The sequence below is a fragment of the Globicephala melas genome, chromosome 2 (genome assembly GCF_963455315.2).
Source record: "Globicephala melas chromosome 2, mGloMel1.2, whole genome shotgun sequence".
In the NCBI taxonomy this organism is placed as follows: Eukaryota; Metazoa; Chordata; class Mammalia; order Artiodactyla; family Delphinidae; genus Globicephala; species Globicephala melas.
Window position 1 is genome coordinate 10,415,115 of NC_083315.2, and position 25,313 is coordinate 10,440,427.

Sequence of the window (25,313 nt, forward strand, 5' to 3'; positions counted from 1 at the left end):
AAGACTCTTCACCAAATGCGCTAGAATACTCACACTGGATAGCCTCCATGCGTTTGCCTGTAGGCAACCACTGCCCCTACCCATCAAATCAGACTTCTGTCTGGAGGCTGGTAGGGGAGAGGAGCACAGGAAGGAGGGGAGAAGTGGAACTGCACAGAACCCCAGGGCATTTACAGCCATTCCTTCTATTCCTCTAAACTACACTAGAGAAGAGAACAAAGTGACTTGGCACCACATGCTTCCAACTCCCCTGAAGAGGCGGTCTAGTTCTCTGACATCTTTTGATTTCAATATTTTAGCCAATATTCCTGAAATCCTCTAGCTGTTTGTGGATTAAGAGTCTTCTATCCCCACAGGCTTTGAGCTATCTCGGCATGAAACAGCCATCCCCATGCTATTGTTTTCTCTGACAGTGTTGCTGTGCTCATGAGTCGTAACTTTCCTTCCGATTTCCTTTTTCCCTTTGGCTCTGGTACCAAGCCAAATGGATCTAAATGGCACTGAGTAAGATGTAGTCTAGATCAGTTTAAAGGATAGAATCTTAAGTCTTAAGGATAGAATCTTAGAGTTGAGGAGAAATCTCCTTACAAAATCTCCTAGGTAACTGAGGGTCCAGAAACACTGGCCTAGTTGTAACATTGGCCTAGTTGTAAAACTGGGAACTTTCTGCCCTACGTTTGTCACAATGGAAGTGAATCTTTCTCAGAACTGAATTGCTACCATTTCCCCCTAAAAAGCACCAGAGCTCCTTGGAGAAAAGGCTGATTCCAGGGCTGGGGTAGGGAGAGTACTTTCTGTTGAAATAGAAAGGAGGGAAGTGCTCAAAGAATGGCAAAATCATATCCAAAGAAGGCAGGAGCCAGCTTGAAGGGACTCCCACTGGCCAATTCTGGGTTAATTTGAGCATCAAAATAAAAAATAAGACAAACGGATTAAAAACTTGGCTGCTTCAACTATATTCTCAGGGTCTGATTCTCACCCTCCCTCCCCACTTTCAACTCTCTCTCCTTTATTTCCTGCCCTTTAAGCTCTACGCATGGAAGCAACCTGCTCCCGGTTTTTTCTCTGCTTCTGGAGGCTGCACATGCTCTACACTGGAGGAAAAGAGTCCAAGTTTTAGTTTTAGGCTTTGGGGGGACCATAGAGAAAGCAGTCTCTTAACTGAGTGAGGTTCTGTGGCACTGAAACTAACCTGACATGGTCTAATGGGATTGTTTATTAAGTTTGAAAGACAAAATTTCTATCTTTGTAGGTACAACAACTGAATATCAGAAACTTCACATAGCTCAACAGCACGGTCCATCTGAGCTCACAGAAGTTTTACATCAAACTCCTTAGTGCCAAACCTAAAGCTATTTCAAATTGGTTCCCTGTTTTATCCTCTGTGCCTTTTATTTCCTTGGAGGCCTAATGAGGAAAGGTGACTGATGAAGGGGTAGAACACGAGCCTCCCTGATGACGCAGTTTAATGCCATCTGCATCTCACATCCATCCCCTCCATCAGAAGTACTGTCCTAGGGTGAAGAGAGTGCTGGACCAGGAAACCACAGACTAGAATCTAGTCCTGCCTTTCTCATCACCTCGCTGAGGAAAGTTGGAGGAGCTGAAATTTCTCGCAGCCTCTCTTCCTTCATTTGCAAAACAGAGGTTGAATCAAGACTAAGTTATGTCTGATGTCCCTTCCAGTACTAATATTTTGCAGCTCTTTTTTTTATAAGACTTGGGGTGGGCTGGGGCGGGGGGAACAACGTGAAAATAAGTACCATATTTATACATGTACTGGTGTGCTGTATAGAAGGGCACATCCATCAATCAAATAGAGAACGAAGATTAAAGGGAAAAAATTTACTTTATTAGCTGAAACCGGTGGTTTGGTCAAGCTAGAAATAAACGTCTAGATTCCATATTACTTAATATGTTTTATTAATCCATAATATGTCGTTTTATGTGATTTAGCAAGAAAAATATACTTTAGTTGATTTTTTTAAAGCTCTTTTTTTCTTTCTTTTATAAATTGTATGAAAGTTGTTTTAGGTGATTATGAGGACTAATCGTTTGTTCACGAATGTGTGGACTTCAAATCATGAGTCTCTTTTGAGAATCTGTAAGAAAACGTTTTAAAAGCTTCAGCTCTCTGCTACCCAATTATAACAATGCTAAATTTAGTCAGATTTCGGTTTGTCCTTATCTAGACAATGATGATAATCTCTAATTTGGACTTTCCAATATAAGCATTGTTATGAAATCGTCTGTAGTCTAAGATTGCTTAGAAAAGGCAAAAATAACCTTAATTCTTGCAAATCTGTACAACAACATGCGGCATAAAAAGAAGAAAAGGCTCACTGCATAACAACTCAGTAGAACAGTGAATCTCCTCAAAGCGTCCTTCCATGGAGTTACCCAGCCCGAGAAACAACTCTACTTTGTTCAAGAACACTGTTTAAAACAACTGCAACCCCAAGTAAAAATTTTATAAGCAATTCCGGTACAGGCCACACAAGGAACAGAGAAAGTAAGATATTAATATTTAACAGATAAATATAGGTCACATTTACACCATCAAATAATTAGATCATTTGGCTATATTAGGTTTACTTAATCACCTTTATCATTTATTATAGAGGTCCTCCTTATAGCAAAAACTCTAGCCCAAAGTCATAAACTTCACTCTGCAACACCCAAGGAAGCCAATGAGCTCTGGTCTAATGACCAAGTTATTCTTCTTGTCAAGAATGCTCTATGCACATACACCCATGTGCATAAACATTCCCTATGTAGCCAAAGATTTTATTATCAATTTCTGAGACATCATCTTCCATTTTCTCACCTAAAATAAAATTACTTCCCTTTCCATACTCAATCAATAATATATTTTAATGTCTTTTCTCCTCCTGTATCTTATGCTACATCCAAATCTTCATTAAATAATTTGGCCCTTTCTGCCATCAGAGCATGAACACTAACTTATTTAAAAACCAAGGTATGCGGCATGAAGTTGAGAGCTACCCATTAATATTTCAAGCAGTTGCAGAAAGAATTTCTGTTATGAAAGATGAACTAGACAGCTAGTTAAACATGAAGTCAACATGATGAGGCATCCTTATGTTCCTGTTGGACAGAATTGCTTTGGTAAGTCTTCTTTTCTGTTTTTTTCCTCCCAGGCACAATAGAATTGTCAAGCAGAAGTGTTGTCTTTTATTCTTTCTAAATTTCCATTTCTCTCTCCTCTTTTTCTTTGTACTTGATATCATCACAAGTATAGGTCCATTAGGTGACTTTCAAGACTGGATCCCAGTCAATGAAAGGGTCTCTAATAACTGCTTTGAACATTTAGCAGCCTAACATTTACTATTCTTTCAAACGTCCTTCTTTTCTAGAATACTTCTTCTGTTTATGAGGCTTTAAAATTCTATAGCTTTTAGGCCATGCTCCTTATTATGGCCACTTGATTTGAATAAGTAAAAAATAAACCCAAATTTGCTAACACCTAAAAATAACATTAAAAAGTGTTCTAATGCCTAGCTGTACGCACTAAATAAAGTAGTATGAATAGGACTATCATTCTTGGTCTTCCACAATCCAGCAGATTCTTTGGAGGCTATTTCAATAGGACAATAGCCACTAGTTTAGGATACAGTTCTAAATGCATCCAAATATAACCTCATTCATTCATTCACTGCATATTTACTGTGCTTCAACTATGGTGACAGGTACTAGGCTAAGTGCTGCAGGTACAACAGTGAGCCACACAGAAACAGGCCATTGCTCTCCCTGAACTAGAGTCTGTGTGGGAGAGTGACACTAACCAAATAATTGCACTTTTGAATGCATACTTAGAGATAGGTGTGGTTAAGAAAGGGAGTCCATGAGAAGTTATTATAAGGAATTTGACTTAGTTTGCGGTCAAGGAAAGCTTTCCTGAAAAAGTGATATTTAAGTAGAAATCTAAAGGATGACTAGTTGTTAATAGGCAGAAGAATTGGTGAGATGGGAATGGGGGGAAAGAAGAGAGGAGGATTCTTCAAAACTGAAGCAAAGCATGCAAAAAGGTCCTATGAGAAGAGGCACATTAGTTTCCTGTTGCTGCTGTAATATAGCACAAATTTAGTGGCTTAAAATAGCACAGATTTATTATCTTACAGTTCTGGAAGTAAGAAGTCCAAGATGGGTCTTATGGAACTAAAATCAAGGGGAGAGTCTGTTCCTTCGCCATTTCCAGCTCCTAGAGGCACCTGCATTCCTTGGCTTGTGGCCCCTTCCTCCATCTTCAAAGCCAGCAGTAGCCAGTCCAATATTTTTCATGATGCTATCTCTTTGACTCTCTCTTTTCTGTTTCTCTTTTTCACTTAGGAAACTTGGACCATTCAGATAATCCAGAATAATCTCCTTATTTTGAAGTCCTTAATTTAATCACATCTGCCAAGTTCCCTTTTCCATATAAGGTAACGTATTCACAGGTTCCAGGAATTAGGACTGTGGACATCTCTGGGGAGCCATTATTATACCTACCATCAGAGAGATCCTGTTTCATTTAAAAACTGAAAGAAGGTCAGGGTAGGTAGATGCAGAAAGTGAAGAGAAAAGTAGTATTGGATGAGGCTGGGGGGAAAGGGTGCGGTAAGGACCACACTTACATAACATAAACCATGTCAGGGTTTTGATCTTTATTCTAAGAACACTGAGAAGGTATAGAAGTGGTGAGAGGTTATATTTGATATTTTAAAATACCCCTCTGGCTACTGGGTAGAAAATATATTTTAAAATAGCAGAGGTTCACGAAAAAGATGATGGCAGAGCAAGAGAAGATATTCAGATGATTAAGATTATTACTCAGAATACTGAAGTCATTTCAGGCTTTCACGTTGTAACTGGGTGATTCTATGACTTTGGTTAAATACCTGCCTGGTAGTTCAACCAGGAAGATTAAATGTTACAATGTACAACATGCCATTTATACAGGAACAGTACCAGGCATGATAAACAGTCTTTGTATTATTATACTGCTTCTATTATTAATTACTGTGTATAACTCTATGCTAGTAAATTAGAAAACTTAAGTAATATGGATAATTGTATGGAAAAATAAAAATGATTATACCTAAATACATTTCTATCTTAAGGAGAAATATAAAATGTAATTCAAGAAGTAGAAAACCTGGGTAGATTAAGAACGCTTGTGAACAGTGAGTCAGGAAAGATGATCAGAAAATGAAGTAATGCAGGCGCAGGATCCAAATCATGTCGGGCCTTGAAGGCCATCCTAAGGATTCTGGCTTTTACCGTAAGTAAAATGAGAAACGTTTTCAGAGTTTTGAGGAGAGGAATGCCATGGTCTAACTTTGGCATTCAAACCGGTTGATATTTTGAAGATAGATCGTAGGGGGTAAGCATGGAGGAAGAGAATGCAGCAATAACTCAGAAGACAGTGACTGTGGTTTAGGCTAGGGCAGTAACAGTGAACTGGTGGGGAGTGGCTGGATCTTTGCTATGTTTTGAAGGTTTTCTGATGGATGTGAGAGAAAGAGAGTTGTTAAGGATGACTCCCAGGTGTGGGGCCTGAGTAACCAGAAGGCTGCAGTCGCCGTCAATGGAGACAGAGAGACGGGCTGACTTTGGGAGGTCAGTATCTCAGTTAGGAACATGACAGGGAATTCTACTGGACCTTCCAATGGAGTTGTCAGGTAAGCAGTTGAAAATGAGTTTGGAGCTTGGGGGAGAAGTCTAGGCTGGAGATATAAAGTAAGGAGTCATTGTCAATTCAACAACATTTAAAGCTTCTGAGGCTAGACGAGATCCCAAGGGAGAATGTAGACTAAGCAAAGCTACAAGGACTAGTCCTGAGACACTCAAGTAGTAAAAAGTGGGAAAGAAGATTAAGAATCAGCAAAGAAGGCTGAAATGGAGCAGTTAGTGAGGTAAGGGGAAAACCAAAAAGAATGTGGTGCCCTGGAAGGCCTACCTTTTCCTTCTCTAACATCTATTCATCTTTCAGATCTTGGTCAAGTGATATTTTATTCCCCAGACTTGGTTAGGCGTCTCTCCTAAGTGCCTCCACAGCATCCTGCTCTTCTATTCTTCCTAACTTTTGTCACATTATATTATAACTACCTGTACTTCCTCATCTCCTCTTCTAAGCTGTAACCTTCTTGAGAAGAGAAAGCAAGTTTCTCTCACTTACAGAGTACTCCCAGATTAGCAAAGTGCTTAACACACAAGAACTGCTGAATACAAGTGGTTGAACTGAATTAGTAGAATCAGTACTTATCTTCTGGTTACAGATATGTAACTAGTGCGACAGGAAGGTCTGTTATGATTCTCCACACCACTAGTACCACACACACATTTATTCTGCTTATTTGTCTATGTGACCATTTGGAAATTTTCAGCATTAACTACTTGGTGTGTCTCATGGTTCTGATTCAGGTAGAGGGGGAAGAAGAAGGAAACCAGTGTTTATATGTACATACCAAGCATGCCTTTCATATGTGAGCTCACTTAAGCAGTTAACACTTCTCACAAATTTGGGAAGAAAAGAATAATTAGCTCCATTTTACAAGAGGAAACCAACGTTAGTTTAGAAATGCTAATCAGCTTGTCTAAGGTCACCCAATAGGTAAGAGCCAGGATTTAAATATCTGTAAAGCCCTTGTTTATATATCTACCATATATCTACATCTACATTTTATACAATATAGATATAGGTATACAAACTTGCATACAGATATAGAAATATATATAAGCATATATACATATAGTACGTAGTATATATAATATAGTATACGTATATAGCAAAATAGAATGGCTATTTTAAACATGCAATTATAAAAATATGTTACTTACCGGGAAGTAGAGAAGCAGAGACCCAAAAAGGATTGTTTCCAACAGGATAAGGCCCGATGCCCTGATGCTCTAAAAACAACAACAAATATAAAAATGTCAATGTAAATTGACATTTCTAGGCATGGAAGAATTTAAGCTCTTGTGACAATGCCTCAAGCAGAACAACATTCTTTGGTGGGGGGAAATAACCAGAAATTGGCTTATATTTCAGACCGGTGGACTTAACTGAAACATGCAATAAGACTGACTATAAAGGTGGTGGTAGACTTAATGATATTGCCAGTGGCTTCTCAGAATTTTGTTGTCTAAAATTTGAATCACTGAACTGAGAACACTATTTAGAAGATCCTTCCAATCTAAGAAATTCACAGACACAGAAAGTCTTGCCTGTATTGCTGAAACATCAGCCACAAATGCATTTCTTTTTTTTTTCAAAAAGGATATTCTTTTAATTTGATTTTTTAATTGAAGTATAGGTGATTTACAATATTGTTAGTTTCAGGTGTACAGCAAAGTGATTCAGTTACATATATTTTCAGATTTTCCATTACAGGTTATTACAAGATAGTAACTATAGTTCCCTGTGTCACACAGTAAATCCTTGCTGCTTATCTATTTTATGTATAGTAGTATGTACCTGTTAACTCCATACTCCTAATTTATCTCTCCCCCTCCTCCCTTTCACCCTTTGGTAACCATAAGTTTGTTTTCTATCTGTGAGTTTGTTTTGTATATAGATTCATTTGTATTATTTTTTAGATTCCACATATAAGTAATATCATATATTTGTCTTTCTATGACTTATGCCACTTAGTATGATATTCTCTAGGTCCATCCATGTTGCTGCAAATGGCAACATTTCAATCTTTTTTATGGTCGAGTAATATTCCATTGTATATATACTACATCTTCTTAAACCAATTGTCTGTTGATGGGCACTTGGGTTGTTTCCATGTCTTGGCTATTGTAAATAGCGCTCCTATAAACATTGGGGTACATATATCTTTTTGAATTAGTTTCTTTTCTGGATACATGTCCAGAAGTGGGATTGCTGGATCATGTGGTAGCTCTATTTTTAGTTTAAGGAACCTCGATACTGTTTTCCGTAGTGGCTGCATCAATTTATATTCCCACCAACAGTGTAGGAAGATTCCCTTTTCTCCATACCCTCTCCAGCATTTGTTCCTTGTAGACTTTCTGATGATGGCCATTCTGACTAGTGTGAGGTGAGACTTCCACAAATGCATTTCTGAATGCTATCCCTAAGCCATTTCACAAATACCTGAGCAATGGTTTCAGTGGATAAAACAAAAATACGTACAAGGTCTTAGCAAATCAGTGGTACATCTCGTACCATGTCAAAACATCGTTCCCAAAACTCAGTAACAGAGCTTCACTATTTAAATAACATAAATCACATTTAAAAACAGAGGTATCTCACTTTATGAAATGCCTAAATTATTAACTCAAAATTCAAAATAATAAGTTGATTTTCAAATAAGTTTCCTGATTATTTAAAGTTTGCTAAGCATAAATATATTCAATAATCTTAAGATATTTTGTTAGACTCAAAATAGTATTCTCTTCCCAAAGCAAAATGCTTAGAGCTGTGACAAGAAATGAAAGACCAAACTATCAATTTTATTTAGAATAATAAATTTTGCTTTGATGAGTTCAAATATCAATATAGAGTAAACATATCGGTTAAGAATACAAACACAAAAACAGGTCGTTCTAGAACACCTGTGTTTTCACTCAATGCAACGTAAAATGTATACAAAAATTACACCTGATGTAAATATGATATCTTAACAGGGAAATACTTTTAAGTAGTTCAATTAATTTTGCAACCACAAAAAGGCAGTGAAATGCTAAACCACAAGTCCATTACATTAAAAACAAAAAAAGTGTCAGATAACTGGACAGTCAGGGAAAATTCTAATTCCTCTTGAAAACACTGGGAGGACACAGAGGAATACTTTGTGTAATGCCTCAAAACAACTCAGGGTCTTCATTAATCTAAGAATTTGGGAACAGAGAAACAAGTTTAGTCAGTGAACAGACTTGATTATTCGAGTGGCTTCTCCCTTTTGGTCATTATTTTAGCTAGCAGATGCTCTTAGTGAAAAGAAAACTTCTATCAGCAAGACTTTAAATGGGTTTTGGCTGGCAGAATTTCCAACATGGCAAATTACATTCATACCTAATTATGAATACTCCATAGTTTAGTTTTTAAACTTTCTCCAAAATGACACTAATTTAGAGTGGGTCCAAAATATAATGCAAGACTGCTTATAAAAAAAAGTCTATGCAATATTGTTTGAAAACAAGGGATATAAAAAGAAGCTGCAAGGCTTAATGGAAAAGACAGACTTTGCAGTTAACGTCATCTCAGTTTGAATTATGAAACAACCACTTTAGTTAGGTGACCTTGAACTTCAATGGCCTCACCTGTAAAATGGGTATCCTCATCTTTGCCTTACTAAACCTGACATCTTTGATAAAATATAAAGTATATAAAAATGGTTGGCATCTTGCCTGATATGTAATAAGTAGGTATGCATTCCTTAAGGTAGAAAACAGCAGCAGGATCATGAATTTGAAAACCACAGAGGTATATGTAAGTAGCTGTGAACAATTTTTTAAAGTTTGGGGTCCAAAATGACCCCAGAGGAGCAAAAGCCTGGTGGTAGGGAACACAGAAGTTCTTTGTTTTGGGCCACTGGGCTCTTAGCTATGTTACAACCATCACTACCACATAAAAACAGTTGTAGTGGTACATGCTGTTACATATTCTCAGAGCAAATAATCTGTCTCCTTTTCATTTGGACATGCTGAACTCTTAATACCTCACTGCCTTCCTCCTGGTTGAATAGAGGAGCCCCATGATTTCAAATTATAAACTGGAGCTCTGACAAATGGTTCCATAACCAAATGTAAGCCCTGTTCAAAATTTGTGCATTTTCTTTCAAAATATGCTTGGGCTGAGTTGGCTCATGGCCTCACAGAATGAGCAGGTACCTAATAGGTGGGACTTCAGGGACAAAGAAGAAATCTCATGCTCTCTAAAACATTTCCACATTGTCTTATTGGTACTGGAAGTTCTTTTAACTGGAACAAAGCGTTCTATTTTGTACTTGGTGCTAACAATTAATATACGTGTTGTAAGTAATACACTGACTTACGTTCAAAGTGAAGGACAGGAATCCTTTCCTTAAGGTCTAAGTGATAGGATGAGAAAGTAGAGAGGAGGGATTGAAAAATAAAAATGGACGAAAAGATAATGCACAAAATAATAGAGACCAAGAAAAAAATTTCATCTCCTTCACAGTTTTGCCTGAGATAGAAATGGTGGTATGGAACTCTTTTTAACCAGAGCTGCAAACTGGCAAACCCTTGAAAAACTTTCTTGAAAAATGATCAACAATACAAAGTATGGTACTATTTATATAAAACACATACACACAAAGCAACACCATATGTTTTCTGTGTGTGTGTGTGTGTCTGTATGTATGTGTGTATATATATATATACACACACACACACACACACACATATATATATATATATATATATATATATATAAAATATCAAATCCAGGTCTGGAGGATATATACCAAACTGATAACAATGTATTTTATTTCCTGGAGAAGTAGATTTGAGGATAGATCAACTTATCTGGAAATACTTTACTTTCTTTGGAGATGTAGTCATATACTGCTGTGTAACATACATTTTAATAATTAAATAAATAAAATTAAAGAAAAATCATCTAAGATGTGTCAACTCAACTATTAGAAAATTCCACCATTAGGTATCACAATATGCAAAGAATTCTAAACAAAGCCCTTCCTAACTAATATCTACTTAATAAATTTTATTCAGTACTGACAACATGCATAAAATCATCAATGTATGTATGACACTTATAGGTGAATATAAACCTGGGGGAGCTACTGACCCTAATTCTCTGGCTTAGACTCATACAGCCTAATAAATATCATTCCAGAGTTTACAAAAGACGAGAGCAGATTCTACTCAAGAGGAGAGCAGATTCTACTCAAGAGGAGAGCAGATTCTACCTCACTCCACTCCATCCCGCTTTCCCCGGTTCTTAAACTTTCAGAACTGACTTACGAGGTAATTACAGCAGCCACATAACAAACCTGTAGACAAAAGAGAAGGGCTAATCTTACTACACCAATTTTATAAAGTTATGTCAAAGTCAGCATCTAAATTCCATAATCTCCAGATGTAAAGTACAGAGGCATAAGATGAAGCACAGCTTGTCACAGAATTTGCCTAGGATTTGCCTAGGATGGAAGCACCTAAAGGAAGCTAACTTACTGGAAGTAATAAGATGATAAGAACGCTAAAGTCTGAACTTCTAAACATAATTAAAATAGTTTGTCATTATTTCCTTGATCCTATAGGGACTAACTACTTCATTTATATTTTTTAAACATTTTTCACCACTGGGGAAATTAATGTATATTTTGCTAAAACAGTATAGCTATTTTTGAACACAGCTGGTATCTTCAGCCTTGCAGCAATTAAAGTTTCTTTCTATTACAAAAGGAACCTCTGAGCCTGAAGACATTTTTATACAGCTGGCTCTCAGCATGTACGATGAATATATACGAAAGCAAGAGAATCAGATTCTGAAAAGAGTGAACTAGCATAGGTTTGGATGACAAACCAGGACTCTGTAACTCTACAGCATTTACTAAAAGAATGTGCCGTTCTGGCAGAACATTCTCATGAGCTGCACTTTTTCTTTTAATTCTTCTATTTCTGTAGAGAAAACCATGGACAGAGAGATTACAAATGAAACCCGACAACCACCTGATGAAATAATTACACAACAATATATTGGAGGCAAGATGTCCTGAAAAGAATCCTGACATTGAGAGGTAAGAGGATACTATTTTCAATAATTTTATTTACAATTATATAAAGGGATGAGAATAGACTCATCCAGTTTGACAGACTACATGAAATCAGTTTGTCTAGAGATGATCTGTGATGACACACTGAGAAACCAATCAGATTTAGAAAAATGTGTCAAGGAACAATTGCTCAAAATGTGGTTAGTTAAAAATCAATAACAGGTTTTCAGAAGAATTCTCAGCAGTAAAAAAGGTATAAAAAAGCAGAATATGGTCAGGATAGAGATTCCCAAAGTGAAGTATAAATAACTCAGAGGATTATAAATTCGTGGAATGAACACATGGGCTTTATATGCAGACAGTTCAGAATCTCAGCATTGGCGGCTCACTAGCAGTGTGACCCTGGGCAAGGTGCCTGACCTTCTGAGCTTCACTTTCTTCATTTATAAAATGGGTGTAATAATGCCCACCAGGAAGTGCTGCTGTAAAGATTAGTAATCATGCTGCCCGGCACAGAGCAGGCTCTCAGTCAATGGACGTGGACAATCTTTCATGGGCAGAAAGATGAGGTGGTGTCAACATATCTAACTAAGCTCACTCAGCCAACGAGTAACAGAACAAGGTCCCATCATCCACCGCTGCTGGTCCCAAGTCAGGGCGATTTCCTCTGTACATCCAATCTGTCCCTCAGTCACCTTCTTACCCAAAGGAACAGAAATGAATGTAATACTACAATAAAAAAATATGTAGCATTATTAATTTAAAAATAAACTACAACTAAGGAATTTGGTTCAGATATTAGTTTTTAAAGTTGCTAGTCAATTTAGGGCTTCCCTGGTGGCGTAGTGGTTAAGAATCCGCCTGCCAATGCAGGGGACACGGGTTCAAGCCCTGGTCCGGGAAAATCCCACATGCCGCGGAGCAACAAAGCCCGTGCACCACAACTACTGAAGCCCGCGCGCCTAAAGCCCGTACTCTGCAACAAGAGAAGCCACCGCAATGAGAAGCCCGCGCACTGCAACAAAGAGCAGCCTCCGCAAGCCGTAACTAGAGAAAGCCCGCGCGGGCAACGAAGACCCAACTCAGCCAAAAATAAATAAAATAAAATAATTAATTAATTAATAATAAAAAAAAGGTTGCTAGTCGATTTAAAATTCCTGACAGTTTTATGTAAAACACTGAAACAAATTGTCACATGGCCTTAATTAGGAATTCTTCTAAATCTCTAAGACTTCATAAGAAAGCTCATTTTTGTATGACATGGTAATTTGCAATGGTGTTGTTTAAGACCTTTTAGAAAAATAAGTTTATCCAAAAATAAAATTCAGAGTAACGTATACATAGTTTCATATTCTTTAAAACAGTACAGCACACTAAGAAAAAAGTCAATGATATTTTATATATGTGAAATAAAAAACAACCAGTCATTCATTGTTGGTTATGGTTCACCATGCATTGCTGGGCAGAAACGTCTCCTGGTTGCTTTGCAGGATTTCGTGAGATGCTTGCCTTGTTCCCCCTTTGCTTTGTTTCAGATGATGTGGACACCTAGAAGTGTCTCATCTTTTAGGAGTTCAGTGCCTGATTTTATAACTCAAAGTGGTTGACTCTCACTGCTGTTGCAGAGATGCAGAATAACTAGAATGCATGAGAAGGAACATTTTGGATCACCTTTACTCAGCCAGGGTCACCTGTCTGTGCTTATGACCAAAGCAACTTAAATGCCAAAGCACTTCCTATTAGACTTTGTCATTCCCACACTCGGCTTCCCCAGCAAGATGCCACTGGAATGCATTCCCAAAATGCAGACGATTATGTCCTGATTTGTCCTCATTTTTCCCACAGCTTCTTTACAAAAATAGCTGCTACTTCTCTATAATCTATTTGCAACCTCCTATTCCCTTTTTTTTCAATACTAATAAATAGAGTAATTCATACTCTATTCATGGAGATGACTTCTCTTAAGTGTCAAAAAAGCACACCGAAGTGAATGGTACAGACTAAGATATTACAAAAAGAATCTTGCCTTGAGAAGGGTTACTTAAGTAAAGTGGCATGAAATTATTGAAACAGAATATGTCATTTGCTTATTCTATTATTGATTAAAACCTATTGAGAGGGCTTCCCTGGCGGCGCAGTGGTTGAGAGCCTGCCTGCCGATGCAGGGGACGTGGGTTCGTGCCCCGGTCTGGGAAGATCCCACATGCCGCGGAGCTGCTGGGCCTGTGAGCCATGGCCGCTGAGCCTGCGCATCTGGAGCCTGCGCTCCGCAACGGGAGAGGCCACAATAGTGAGAGGCACGCGTACCACAAAAAAAAAAAAAAAAAAAAAGCTATTGAGAGTAATGGATATATTTTCAAATAAAAAGTAGATCACTGAAAAAACAAATTCCCCCTCAGGAAAATGGAATGGAATGATAATAATTAAAACATAAAGTATTAAGTACTTTAAAATTTGATATTAATGAGACAAAACACTTTGCTTACTTTTTCAAAAATCAATCTTAGTTACACTGAGGTAAACTCAAATATCATCTAGTCTGACACCAATCATTTTTTTAAACTTAAGTATATTTTATACCCAGAGAAATTCAAGAGATGACATTTTTTGCTCAGTTTCACCTGATTGCTAAGTAGCAACAAATCTAAGCAATCTTTCTTCATCATTTGAACTTTCTAATCTCAGAAGTTTTTTTTCATTTGGTATGTTGAACACTGTGATCTGTAAGGTGACTACTTTAAAATACTACTGCTCACACATAGGCAATAGGGCCCATTAGATGTTAGCTGGACAACATCAACTCTCCTCAGGCTTCTTAAGTGGGGGAGAAAATGTGAGAACAGAAACAGAATTGTTTAGAACTGTTAAGCTTGTCTTTAACACATTGTCTGTCTTCTATAGCATGTTTGGAAGTGCATGGAATGACTAGACAGAGTGTAAAATGAAGAGATATTTCATACTGTGTCTGATATTTGGAGATAGTCTAACAAAAAGTTCCATTCGGATAAGACATTTACAAATGTACAAAGAAATATGATGAGCATTTTGGTGGATAAACAAATAGATGATTTAATGAGGTGTAAGAGATGTCCCCTACTTGCAAGAAGAGTAAGCGGTTCAGAAATTTAAAATAGCAGTATTATATCTGACAGGCAAAAACAAAGGTAGACTATAAAGGGTTGTGGGAGAATGACTGCTACTTAGATGCAAAGATGATGGAAACAGGAATTCGAAATTCTATCTCTAAAATAGTATAAATACTTCTAGATTAGATGGAGTAAATTGGATTCTGATTTTTGTCAAACTTTGGTGCATTAAGAAGATCTGTTAAATGGGTATTATGAAATTCAGTTCACATGGAGTGTATCACTCTTAAACTTGTTTAGCAAAAGACAAAGTGGAAAAAATGGGAGTCATATTAATTAACATCCTGTTTACATTGTGACTATCAATTCTAACCATTTGTTTCACTAAATTCTGCTACTGCAGTTAGTCTTAATGTTTATTAGCAAGTCATAACATATTTGCAATTAATTATCTTGATATTTTAAAGTTTTATATTTTATATTATGAACATGGTTCAGGAAAGATTTTCAAATAATAAATTCGTGTTTTAATTAGAAATAGATGCTCTTTAATATAGAATACAAAAAGGTCACACTAACTGAGGGTTATTTTAATTAGTCTTCTCTCTTCTCTTTGTTGGATCCTACTTAGTTATTCTTTGCTCTAAAATATATTATACAAATGCATTTGAATCAGACTATCAAATCAAAAAGATACAAGAGAAATAATTAAGTACAAGCCGAAATTTGACAGTAGAGAATCACTGAAAAGTTAAAACAATGTTATAAAACCAAAATTTAGAAAAAAGTTTTACAATGTAATAGATTTTTTTTTTTTTTTTTTTGCGGTACGCGGGCCTGTCACTGTTGTGGCCTCTCCTGTTGCGGAGCACAGGCTCCGGACGCACAGGCCCAGCGGCCATGGCTCACGGGCCCAGCCGCTCCGCAACATGTGGGATCCTCCCGGACCGGGGCACGAACCCGCGTCCCCTGCATCGGCAGGCAGACCCTCAACCACTGCGCCACCAGGGAAGCCCTGTAATAGATTTTTTAAAAAGCAATTGTGTTTAACCTCATTGAAAGATGAACTATTACTAAAGTAGTTTTCTATAAATAATATTTGAAGCTTTTTAAAGTAATGACTCCAAATCTGTATCTTCAGCCTAAGCCTCCTTCTGGAGCCCCAGCGCCATATTTTCAGTTGGCTATAAAACAGTTCTACCTGAATGACCCACAGGCACCTCAAACTCAAGATTTCAAAAACTAAATTTTTCCATTTTGCAATCTGCTTTTCTCTTCATGTTTCCCATCCTGGTTAATGGTAATCAATTGCCTATTTTGTAGTCAAACTATCTAAAATCTACATCTATAGGCTAGAAATAAAAGTGGATTTTATGAAATATTCCTAGTTTTACTTTTGGTATTTTCCAGAACCCCCTCCAAATTTTGTTGACCAACTGTTTCCCTGAGTAAATGAGTGAGAAGGTAATGCGTGCTGATGCACATTCAAGTGGAGAGAAAATCCTTCACTTTTAATCCATGGGCTCCTCTTCAACTTAGAGGATAAGTTAAACGGTCAAAATCTTAATAAGAGGAGGTAGGAGGGAGAAGGAGAGAGGAGGGACATAGAAGAAACTGTCAACGTACGATCAATTCTTGGACGTGGTGGGGGGGGGGCACAGACACCTGCCTCTGTATTCACTCTTGTCTTCATCTCCATTACTTCAATCAATTCTGTCATCTCATCCAGGCCTGCCCTCTTCAAGTTAGGCATACATTTCAAAGGAATTCCCTTATTTCTCCTAATCCCCAACTTCTAATTTCTTCCATGCCTCAATTTTACCCACCTTCTTTAAATAAAAGGGATACAATAAATGCCAATTAGGGTGTTAGTGATTCATAGTAGTTTAATGGTTGCTCCTCCAGGTAGGACTTGGAAGACAAAGTAGACGGCCAACCCTTAAAACCTAAAGGCAAAGACCTTGAACTCTGAAAGTTAAGAGCAAGGCTATCAGCACAGTGGGCCTCCTGGTGCCCCCAAACCTCACTGTCTATGACAGTTTCCTCAGAGACTGTTCCTATATGGAAGCAAACCAAGGTATCTACATTCAATCAGAAACTGGAATGCAGAGGCTCCTTTTAGGAATAAGAGGGACCCCATCATCCTCATCTTCTGTTGAAGATTTTTTAAAGAAGAAATTCATATTTCAAAAAAGTCTTTTCTTCCCAGTTGCGCATTTAAATTCCATTGAGTCAGTCTATCTAACCATAACTACACACATCTGTGCCTCAGAAAATCCCCTAAGCCTTTGTTGACGACAAGCTAAGCGAGTAGGTTTGCTTCCCTTTATTCTTTCTGTCTTTGTAGCAGAAGTTTGTATAATAAGGAAGGTGCCTCTGAAATCCAGCTTTCATCATGTGACAGGTTTCACGACATGCTGTGCAGGTGTGATTTCAAGGTCCAGAAGAGCGGCTTCCTTCCGCCCCCAGGAACATACTCCACTTACTATGGTTTTCTCTTTGTTTCTTTTTTGACCACATCTTTAAGACCATAAAGGAAGTATAAATGCATAAATTCTGGGAATGAAAAAGCCAACTCTGGGGAAAGGGAGTAAACCCACAACCACTGTACTGGGTAAAACAGAGACCTGAAATTGTACCTAGTATTGCTAATTTGCTCATTCAGTGCCATTTTCCCCAAAGACACCTCTGACTTTAACAAAATGTTGATAATAAAAGTGGTAATAAGTAACAACAGTGACAACATTACATAACAAATGATGACAGTCGAATTTTTGTGCCAGCCATTATCCTAGGCACTTTATATTAATTAATCCTCACAAAAACATTTAACCCTCATGACAAATAGTAGGTACTATTATTATCCCCACTTTATAAATGAGGAGGCTGAGGTTTAAAGAGGATAAAAAACTTGCCCAGGGAAATCGACAGAACTGACATTATATAATGGTATCACTCAACCTTGCCCCTATCACTTTCAAAATCCAACTTTTAAAGCTGTCATTTAAAATAGCATTGGATAGCAGCTCCTGAAGCAACCTTTACTAACCTCCACTGAAATATAAAGACACATATGAAATGGAAAATCACAGCCCTGCTGTGAACAGGAAATTCAAAGCAGAAATACAAATTGAAATAAAAATGAGAAAAAAGTACTCACTCTCACAAGTAACTGGGAAATGTAAATTTAAAATATATCATTTTTAATCCATTAGATTCAAAAAGTTAAAAACATTGATAACATCCATTACTGGTTAGAATGCTAGAAAATGGACACTTTCATGCTGATAGAAATATAAAATGATGAAGCCTTTGATTAATCAGTTTTGAAGTATCTATCAAAATTTTAGATACTTCACATCAACTCACATCAACTTGGCTCACATCAACTCATTCCTCAGGTCTTACTTTCACTGACTTTTCACACAATATAGGGTTTTTTTAAGTGTCTTCACAGTAACACACCAGGCGGTAGACACAGGAGTTTCATAGAACTACCCAAACTGGGTAAGTTTCCATGTTCTATGCTCATCACACAGAGTGCCTCCATGAGTGGAACACTTATCACAACTGAAATTAATGTGGAAAGCAACATTCATGAGCATCACTTCCTAACAGAGAACATCTATAGTGGTGAGGAAGGAATTCTTCTTAAGTAGGCAAATGATAAGGACGCCTGATGGCAACCGTGGGATTTTACATTATTCTGGAATTTCTGTTAAATACAATGAGCTATAAAGACTGGAAATGAGACAATGAGACAACACTGTGATCTGGCAGGAAGTTGCCCCAAGGAAGTAATCTGAATCATACACAAGATTTAGTTATAAGAATGTTTCAAATACAAAAACGGGCAGAAGACCTAAATAGACATTTCTCCAAAGAATATATACAGATTGCCAACAAACACATGAAAGGATGCTCAACGTCACTAATCATTAGAGAAATGCAAATCAAAACTACAATGAGGTATCACCTCACACCGGTCAGAATGGCCATCTTTAAAAAATCTACAAACAATAAATGCTGGAGAGGGTGCGGAGAAAAGGGAACCCTCTTGCACTGTTGGTGGGAATGTAAATTGATACAGCCACTATGGAGAACAGTATGGAGGTTCCTTCAAAAACTACAAATAGAACTACCATATGACCCAGCAATCCCACTACTGGGCATATACCCTGAGAAAACCATTATTCAAAGAGTCATGTACCAGAATTTTCATTGCAGCTCTATTTACAATAGCCAGGACATGGAAGCAACCTAAGTGTCCATCGACAGATGAATGGATAAAGATATGGCACATATATACAATGGAATATTAGCCATAAAAAGAAACGAAATTGAGTTATTTGTAGTGAGGTGGATGGAACTAGAGTCTATCATACAGAGTGAAGTAAGTCAGAAAGAGAAAAACAAATACCAAATGCTAACACATATATATGGACTCTAAAAGGAAAAAAGGTTCCGATGAACCTAGGGGCAGGACAGGAATAAAGACGCAGATGTAGAGAATGGCCTTGAGGACACGGGGAGGGGGAAGGGTAATCTGGGACGAAGTGAGAGAGTGGCATGGACATATATACACTACCAAATGTAAAACAGATAGCTAGTGGGAAGCAGCCGCATAGCACAGGGAGATCAGCTCGGTGCTTTGTGACCACCTAGAGGGGTGGGACAGGGAGGGTGGGAGGGAGGGAGATGCAAGAGGGAGGGGATATAGGGTTATATGTATACATATAGCTGATTCACTTTGTTATACAGCAGAAACTAACATAATATTGTAAAGCAAGTATACTCCAATAAAGATGTTTAAAAAAACTGTAAAAAAAGAAAAAAAAAAAAGAATGTTTCACACATAGTATTATTTATATCGGGACAAAATTAGGGGCAAGCCACATCCCAAAAACTTGACAAATGGTAAAATGAATTATAATACACTCTATAGTATAATAATATTATGTCATAAAATTCAAGGTTTGCGGGCATATTTAATGACAAAAGAGTATAAGATTATAATTTATATATATGAAAATAATTTTCTACTAAATGTTTAGAAAACTAAATTGCGGACTTATAGGTAATTTTTACATTATTACTTAAAATTTTCAGTCTTTTCCAAACTCTGTAAAATATATTGCTTTTACAATACAGAACAGTTTAAAACTCTAATCTCACAGAAAGGTTGAAAAGATTAAAATTATAAAAAGATACCTTCTAAAATTGTTAAAATTAAAGAGACTGACAATACCAAATGTGGAGCGGATTTAGAGCAAGGGGAATTTCCATACATTGCTAATGGGAATATAAAATGGGAATATAAAATACAACAACAACCACTTTGGAAAATGGTTTGGCAGCATCTTATGAAAGTTAAAAACACATCTGCCCTATGACCAAGCAATTCTAATCGTAGGTGAAAGAAAAACATTTGATTGCAAAAAAAACCTTGTATAAGAATGTTCACAGTGGCCACCGCCACCGTGCACGTGGGAGCCGTGACTGATAACGAAGTCATACGGAAGCGTCTCCTCATTGATGGAGATGGCACTGGAGATGATGGGAAAATTAATCTGCTAGCGAAAAGTTTCATTAAGTGGCACAACTCTGGATCCCAGGAAGAGGGATACAGCCAGTACCAACGTATGCTGAGCACACTGTCCCAATGTGAATTTTCAATGGGCAAAAGTTTGCTGGTATATGATATGAATCTCAGAGAAATGGAAAATTATGAAAAAATTTACAAAGAAATAGAAGGTAGCATTGCTGGAGCACATGAAAAAATCGCTGAGTGCAAAAAGCAAATTCTTCAAGCAAAATGAATGCAAAAAGATAGCCAAGAATATGACGCATTGGCAAAAGTGATTCTGTGTCATCCAGACAGGCATGAGACATTAAAGGAACTCCAGGCTCTGGGAAAGGAATTAGAGCATCTTTCACATATTAAATGAAGTATTGAAGATAAGCTGGAATTGAGAAGGAAACAGTTTCACGTTCTTCTTAGCACCATCCATGAACTTCAACAAACACTGGAAAACGATAAAAAGCTCTCAGAGGTAGAAGCAGCTCAAGAAACAAGAATGGAAACCAATCCTAAACCACAGACCAACTAATCACTCACCATTCCCAAGAATACTGAAGTAGCAACATGATCTTAGTGTGTTCAGAATTTGTTGTGCTCTTGAGATATTTAAAGTTTGGGCAATGAACTACTTTGCCTTTAAATATTAATGCAAAGTTCATTCATATTTCTTCACATAAAGGAAGATGACTTCATTATATATTTGTTTATATTGAAATGCCTTTTTTATACTTAAAAGTAGGAAGCAACATCCAAAAATGTTTAATAAAATGCTTTCAAGTCGAAAAACAAAAAAGAATGTTCACAGCAACTTGATTTATAATAATCAAAAAGGAGAACAACACAAATATCCATCCAACAGGAAAATGAATAAACAAATTATAATAATATTCTTACAATGAAATACCACTCAGAAATAGAAGGGGAAAAGTGGTGATTCACACAGTCAATATGAATCTCAAAGATTATACAGTATATATTAAAGAAGCCAGATACAAAAGAGAACACACTGCATAATTCCACTTATATGGAGTTCTAGAACAGACAAAACTAATCTACAGTGATAGAACTCTGAGAGGGAGGTGTGGGGATTGACTGGGAAAGGGCAAGAGACAACTCTCTGGGGAGAATGGAAACTTCTACATCTTGAAAAAGGCATAGATTACATGGGTGTATGCATTTGTCAAACACACTGCACTGTACAATTAATATTCATGCGTTTCACTCTATGTAAATTGTACCTTTATAAAAATAAATAAATAACAAAGGATTTGAAACTCACACTAAGGTGGCTAAAGATAAAAATCAACAGACCTTTTATTACTCCTCAAATCTCATGAAATTGGTGCCACCAATTTGCAAGACCTAATCACACAAAGGGTAAACTCACAAAGAAAGCAATAGTATATAACTTTCTGGTACTTCTACCATTTGTACCTTCAATTTGTATATTCTATTAATTTACATTTAAGCCAATGACATTTCCATACTTCCCATTCATTTACTTCTATCGGATCACTTTGCAAAGATGGAAGAGAGCCCTACAAGAAAGGGAGCAAGAAATTGACAGGAAGCTCAGAGTTCTCTACCCACACTCCAAGAAACAGGAATATCACACATAGGGTGGTAATTAAATATGTAAACTGTTAAGGAGAAGTGGTACATACATGCAATGGAATATTACTCAGCCATAAAAAAGAATGAAATGATGCCATTTGCAGCAACATGGATGGACCTAGAGATTATCACACTAAGTGAAGTAAGTCAGACAGAGAAAGACAAATGGCATGTGGAATCTAAAAAATGATACAAATGAACTTATTTACAAAACAGAAATAGACTCACAACATAGAAAACAAACTTATGGTTACCACAGGGGAAAGACGGGGGAGGATAAACTAGGAGGTTGGGATTCACATACACGCTACTATATATAATAAAATAGATAATCAACAAGGACCTACTGAATAGCACAGGGAACTATACTCAATACTCTGTAATAACCTATATTGGAAAAGAATCTGAAAAAGAATAGATATATGTATAACTATATCACTTTGCTGTACATCCAAAACTAACACAACATAGTAAATCAACTATATTCCAATATAAAATAAAAATTTTTTAAATACGTAAGCTCTGAAGTCTTTATGATCTTTATGATCTGAGTTTTGCTTACTGGCTCTGTGTCTTTGGGTAAACTTTATTAGTATTAGTTTATTCTATTTATTCTATTATTATTCTAATAAATAATATTTTATTATTTATTCTATTCAATACAATCTATTAAAAATTCAAGTTAAATTCAATTCTTCAAGAATACACTATTTACAGGAAAAGGTACCATAACTATATAAAACATATATGCCTGCTAATTTCTCATTGAACACAAAAAATTATTTTGAAAATAGTGTCTAGAAATCTACTGCTAAGTTCTGATTCTGTTCTTCTTAGGTATAAACAATTTTGGCATTCAATGAGTTCCTGAATTCATTTCTGATATGAGTAAGTTTTTGCTAATATATTTCAATTACGTTTAAATTTGAAATAACATTTTGTATGGCCTCTCAAAAATCACTTTTTTTCTGGCCTCAGAAAATGCCTTTTTCCAAAAGGGCACCATAAACAAACAGAGCAACAGAAACCCCATTTGCTATTATTAAAACTGACAGAAGATTTTGTTGTATTATCTCCCCTATTTTATCTACCAACTTAAAATATCACTACAAATATGAAAAAGTTGTTTATTTGTCTTATAAGAACAAAATGTATCTATTTGCTGGTAAACATACAGATCAATTCACATGAGAATCTGTTCATATTACCTACTTGTTTACAAGTGGTTTTGGCAGACACATTTTTATAGTAACCCAATATAAGAAGAAAACAGGCTAGAATATCGATAACAACATTGTATTACAACCATCAAACTTGCTAAGAGACTAGAACTTAATGAGTCTAACCACTAAAAAAAGACAATTCATGTGATGTGATAGAGGTGCAAATTATCACTACAATAGCAGTCATACTACAATATACAAATGTATCAAAAAACATATACACCTTAAATTTATACAATGTTGTATGTCAAATCTATTTCAATTAAAAAATAGGCTAGGGCTTCCCTGGTGGCACAGTGGTTGAGAGTCCGCCTGCCGATGCAGGGGATACGGGTTCGTGCCCCGGTCCAGGGAGATCCCACGTGCCGCAGAGCAGCTAGGCCCATGAGCCATGGCTGCTGAGCCTGCGCGTCCGGAGCCTGTGCTCCGCAACAGGAGAGGCCACAGCAGTGAGAGGCCCGCGTACCACAAAAAATAAATAAAAATAAAAAATAGGCTAGAACTTGAGCTCGTCAATTACAAGACAATTACATACAGTGTTTTTGCTTTACATCATTAAAATGACCATATTCACATGTCTAGTCATGAATATGAATGGACTACATGCCAGATAAAATTTTTAAAATTCTGAAATATATATATGGAAATCCATGAGAACATCCACAGTGTATGTTCTCAAGAAAATAAAATATAGTCATTAAAACAGAGTTGACCCATTACTGCTAAATCAGTTCAAAAACTGTCTAAACTATAACCAAACTCTCCTGTTTCTCAACGTCTGCTTTTGGAAGGCAAGCAAACTCTCACCATATGCCTGTGGTCTGAAAGCACATATCATGAAGGCTGTTCTCAAAGACTTGGAAAATTTACAAAGATTTTGTGACTTCCAGACTCACAGAGAGCTGTAAATAGACAGAACTTATTTTAAGGCATTTCAACATCAGTTCTCCTGATACCAGCAGAATAAATAAATCAGAGCAAATGGACATCAAAATAATTAGATTACTTTCCCTTCCTGTATCTTAAAATATAAATCCCTCAGGTGATTCAAGTTTTGGATAAAGACTTAGAACAAGCGTTTTCTTATCTAAATTATTCCTCAGTGGTACACAGTAAGTCTGCCCCTCTTCTTCACATCCTTTCTCTGGAATACCTACTTCATTCCCACAGCATCAGTGAATACCCCATCGAGGTAACTCAAATCTATCTCTAGCTCTGACCTCTCTTCTGAGCACCACTCCAGGATTCTCCAGCTAGGGTTCATGGATGACTTAATCTCAGCATGTTCAAAACCAAACTCACCTTTGTCCATCCAAACCTATTCCTTCAAAATACCCTCTCTTTGTTAATGGCTTCAAAAAGCACGCAGAAAATCACATTACAATCTTGAGAGTCATCCTAGACTCTTCTTTCTCTCTTTCACCACTGCCAATACCATTTCTTTTTTTTTTAACATCTTAATTGGAGTAAAATTGCTTTACAATGGTGTGTTAGTTTCTGCTATATAACAAAGTGAATAAGCTATACATATACATATATCCCCATACCTCCTCTCTCTTGTGTCTTCCTCCCACCCTCCCTATCCCACCCATCTAGGTGGTCACAAAACACCAAGCTGATCTCCTAAGTGTCGATGGACAATTAGGTTGCTTCCATGTCCTGGCTATTGTAAGTAGTGCTGCAATGAACACTGTGGTACATGACGCTTTTTAAATTATGGTTTTCTCAGGATATATGCCCAGCACTGTAATTACCGGGTCATATGGTAGTTCTATTTTTAGTTTTTTAAGGAACCTCCATACTGTTCTCCATAGTGGCTGTATCAATTTACATTCTCACCAACAGTGCAAGAGGGTTCCCTTTTCTCCACACCCTCTCCAGCATTTATTGCTTGTAGAGTTTTTGAAGATGGACATTCTGACCATCTGTGTGAGGTGATACCTCATTGTAGTTTTTTTTTTTTTTTCCTCATTGTAGTTTTGATTTGCATTTCTCTAATGATTAGAGATGTTGAGCATCCTTTCATGCATTTGTTAGCAATCTGTATATATTCTTTGGAGAAATGTCTACTTAGGTCTTC

General features: G+C 36.9%; 1 protein-coding gene and 1 pseudogene across 1 annotated transcript in view; one reads left to right on the forward strand and one right to left on the reverse strand.

The window, feature by feature from the left end:
* GPR158 (G protein-coupled receptor 158) overlaps window positions 1-25,313 on the reverse strand; it is a 322,771-nt gene that overhangs the window by 96,788 nt on the left and 200,670 nt on the right. Inside the window, exon 5 of the mRNA XM_030837212.2 lies at window positions 6,841-6,909. Within this exon, the coding sequence (XP_030693072.1) occupies window positions 6,841-6,909 (69 nt within the window). The remainder of the gene's footprint in view (window positions 1-6,840; window positions 6,910-25,313) is intronic.
* LOC115842300 (THO complex subunit 7 homolog pseudogene) lies at window positions 20,272-20,925 on the forward strand (annotated as a pseudogene).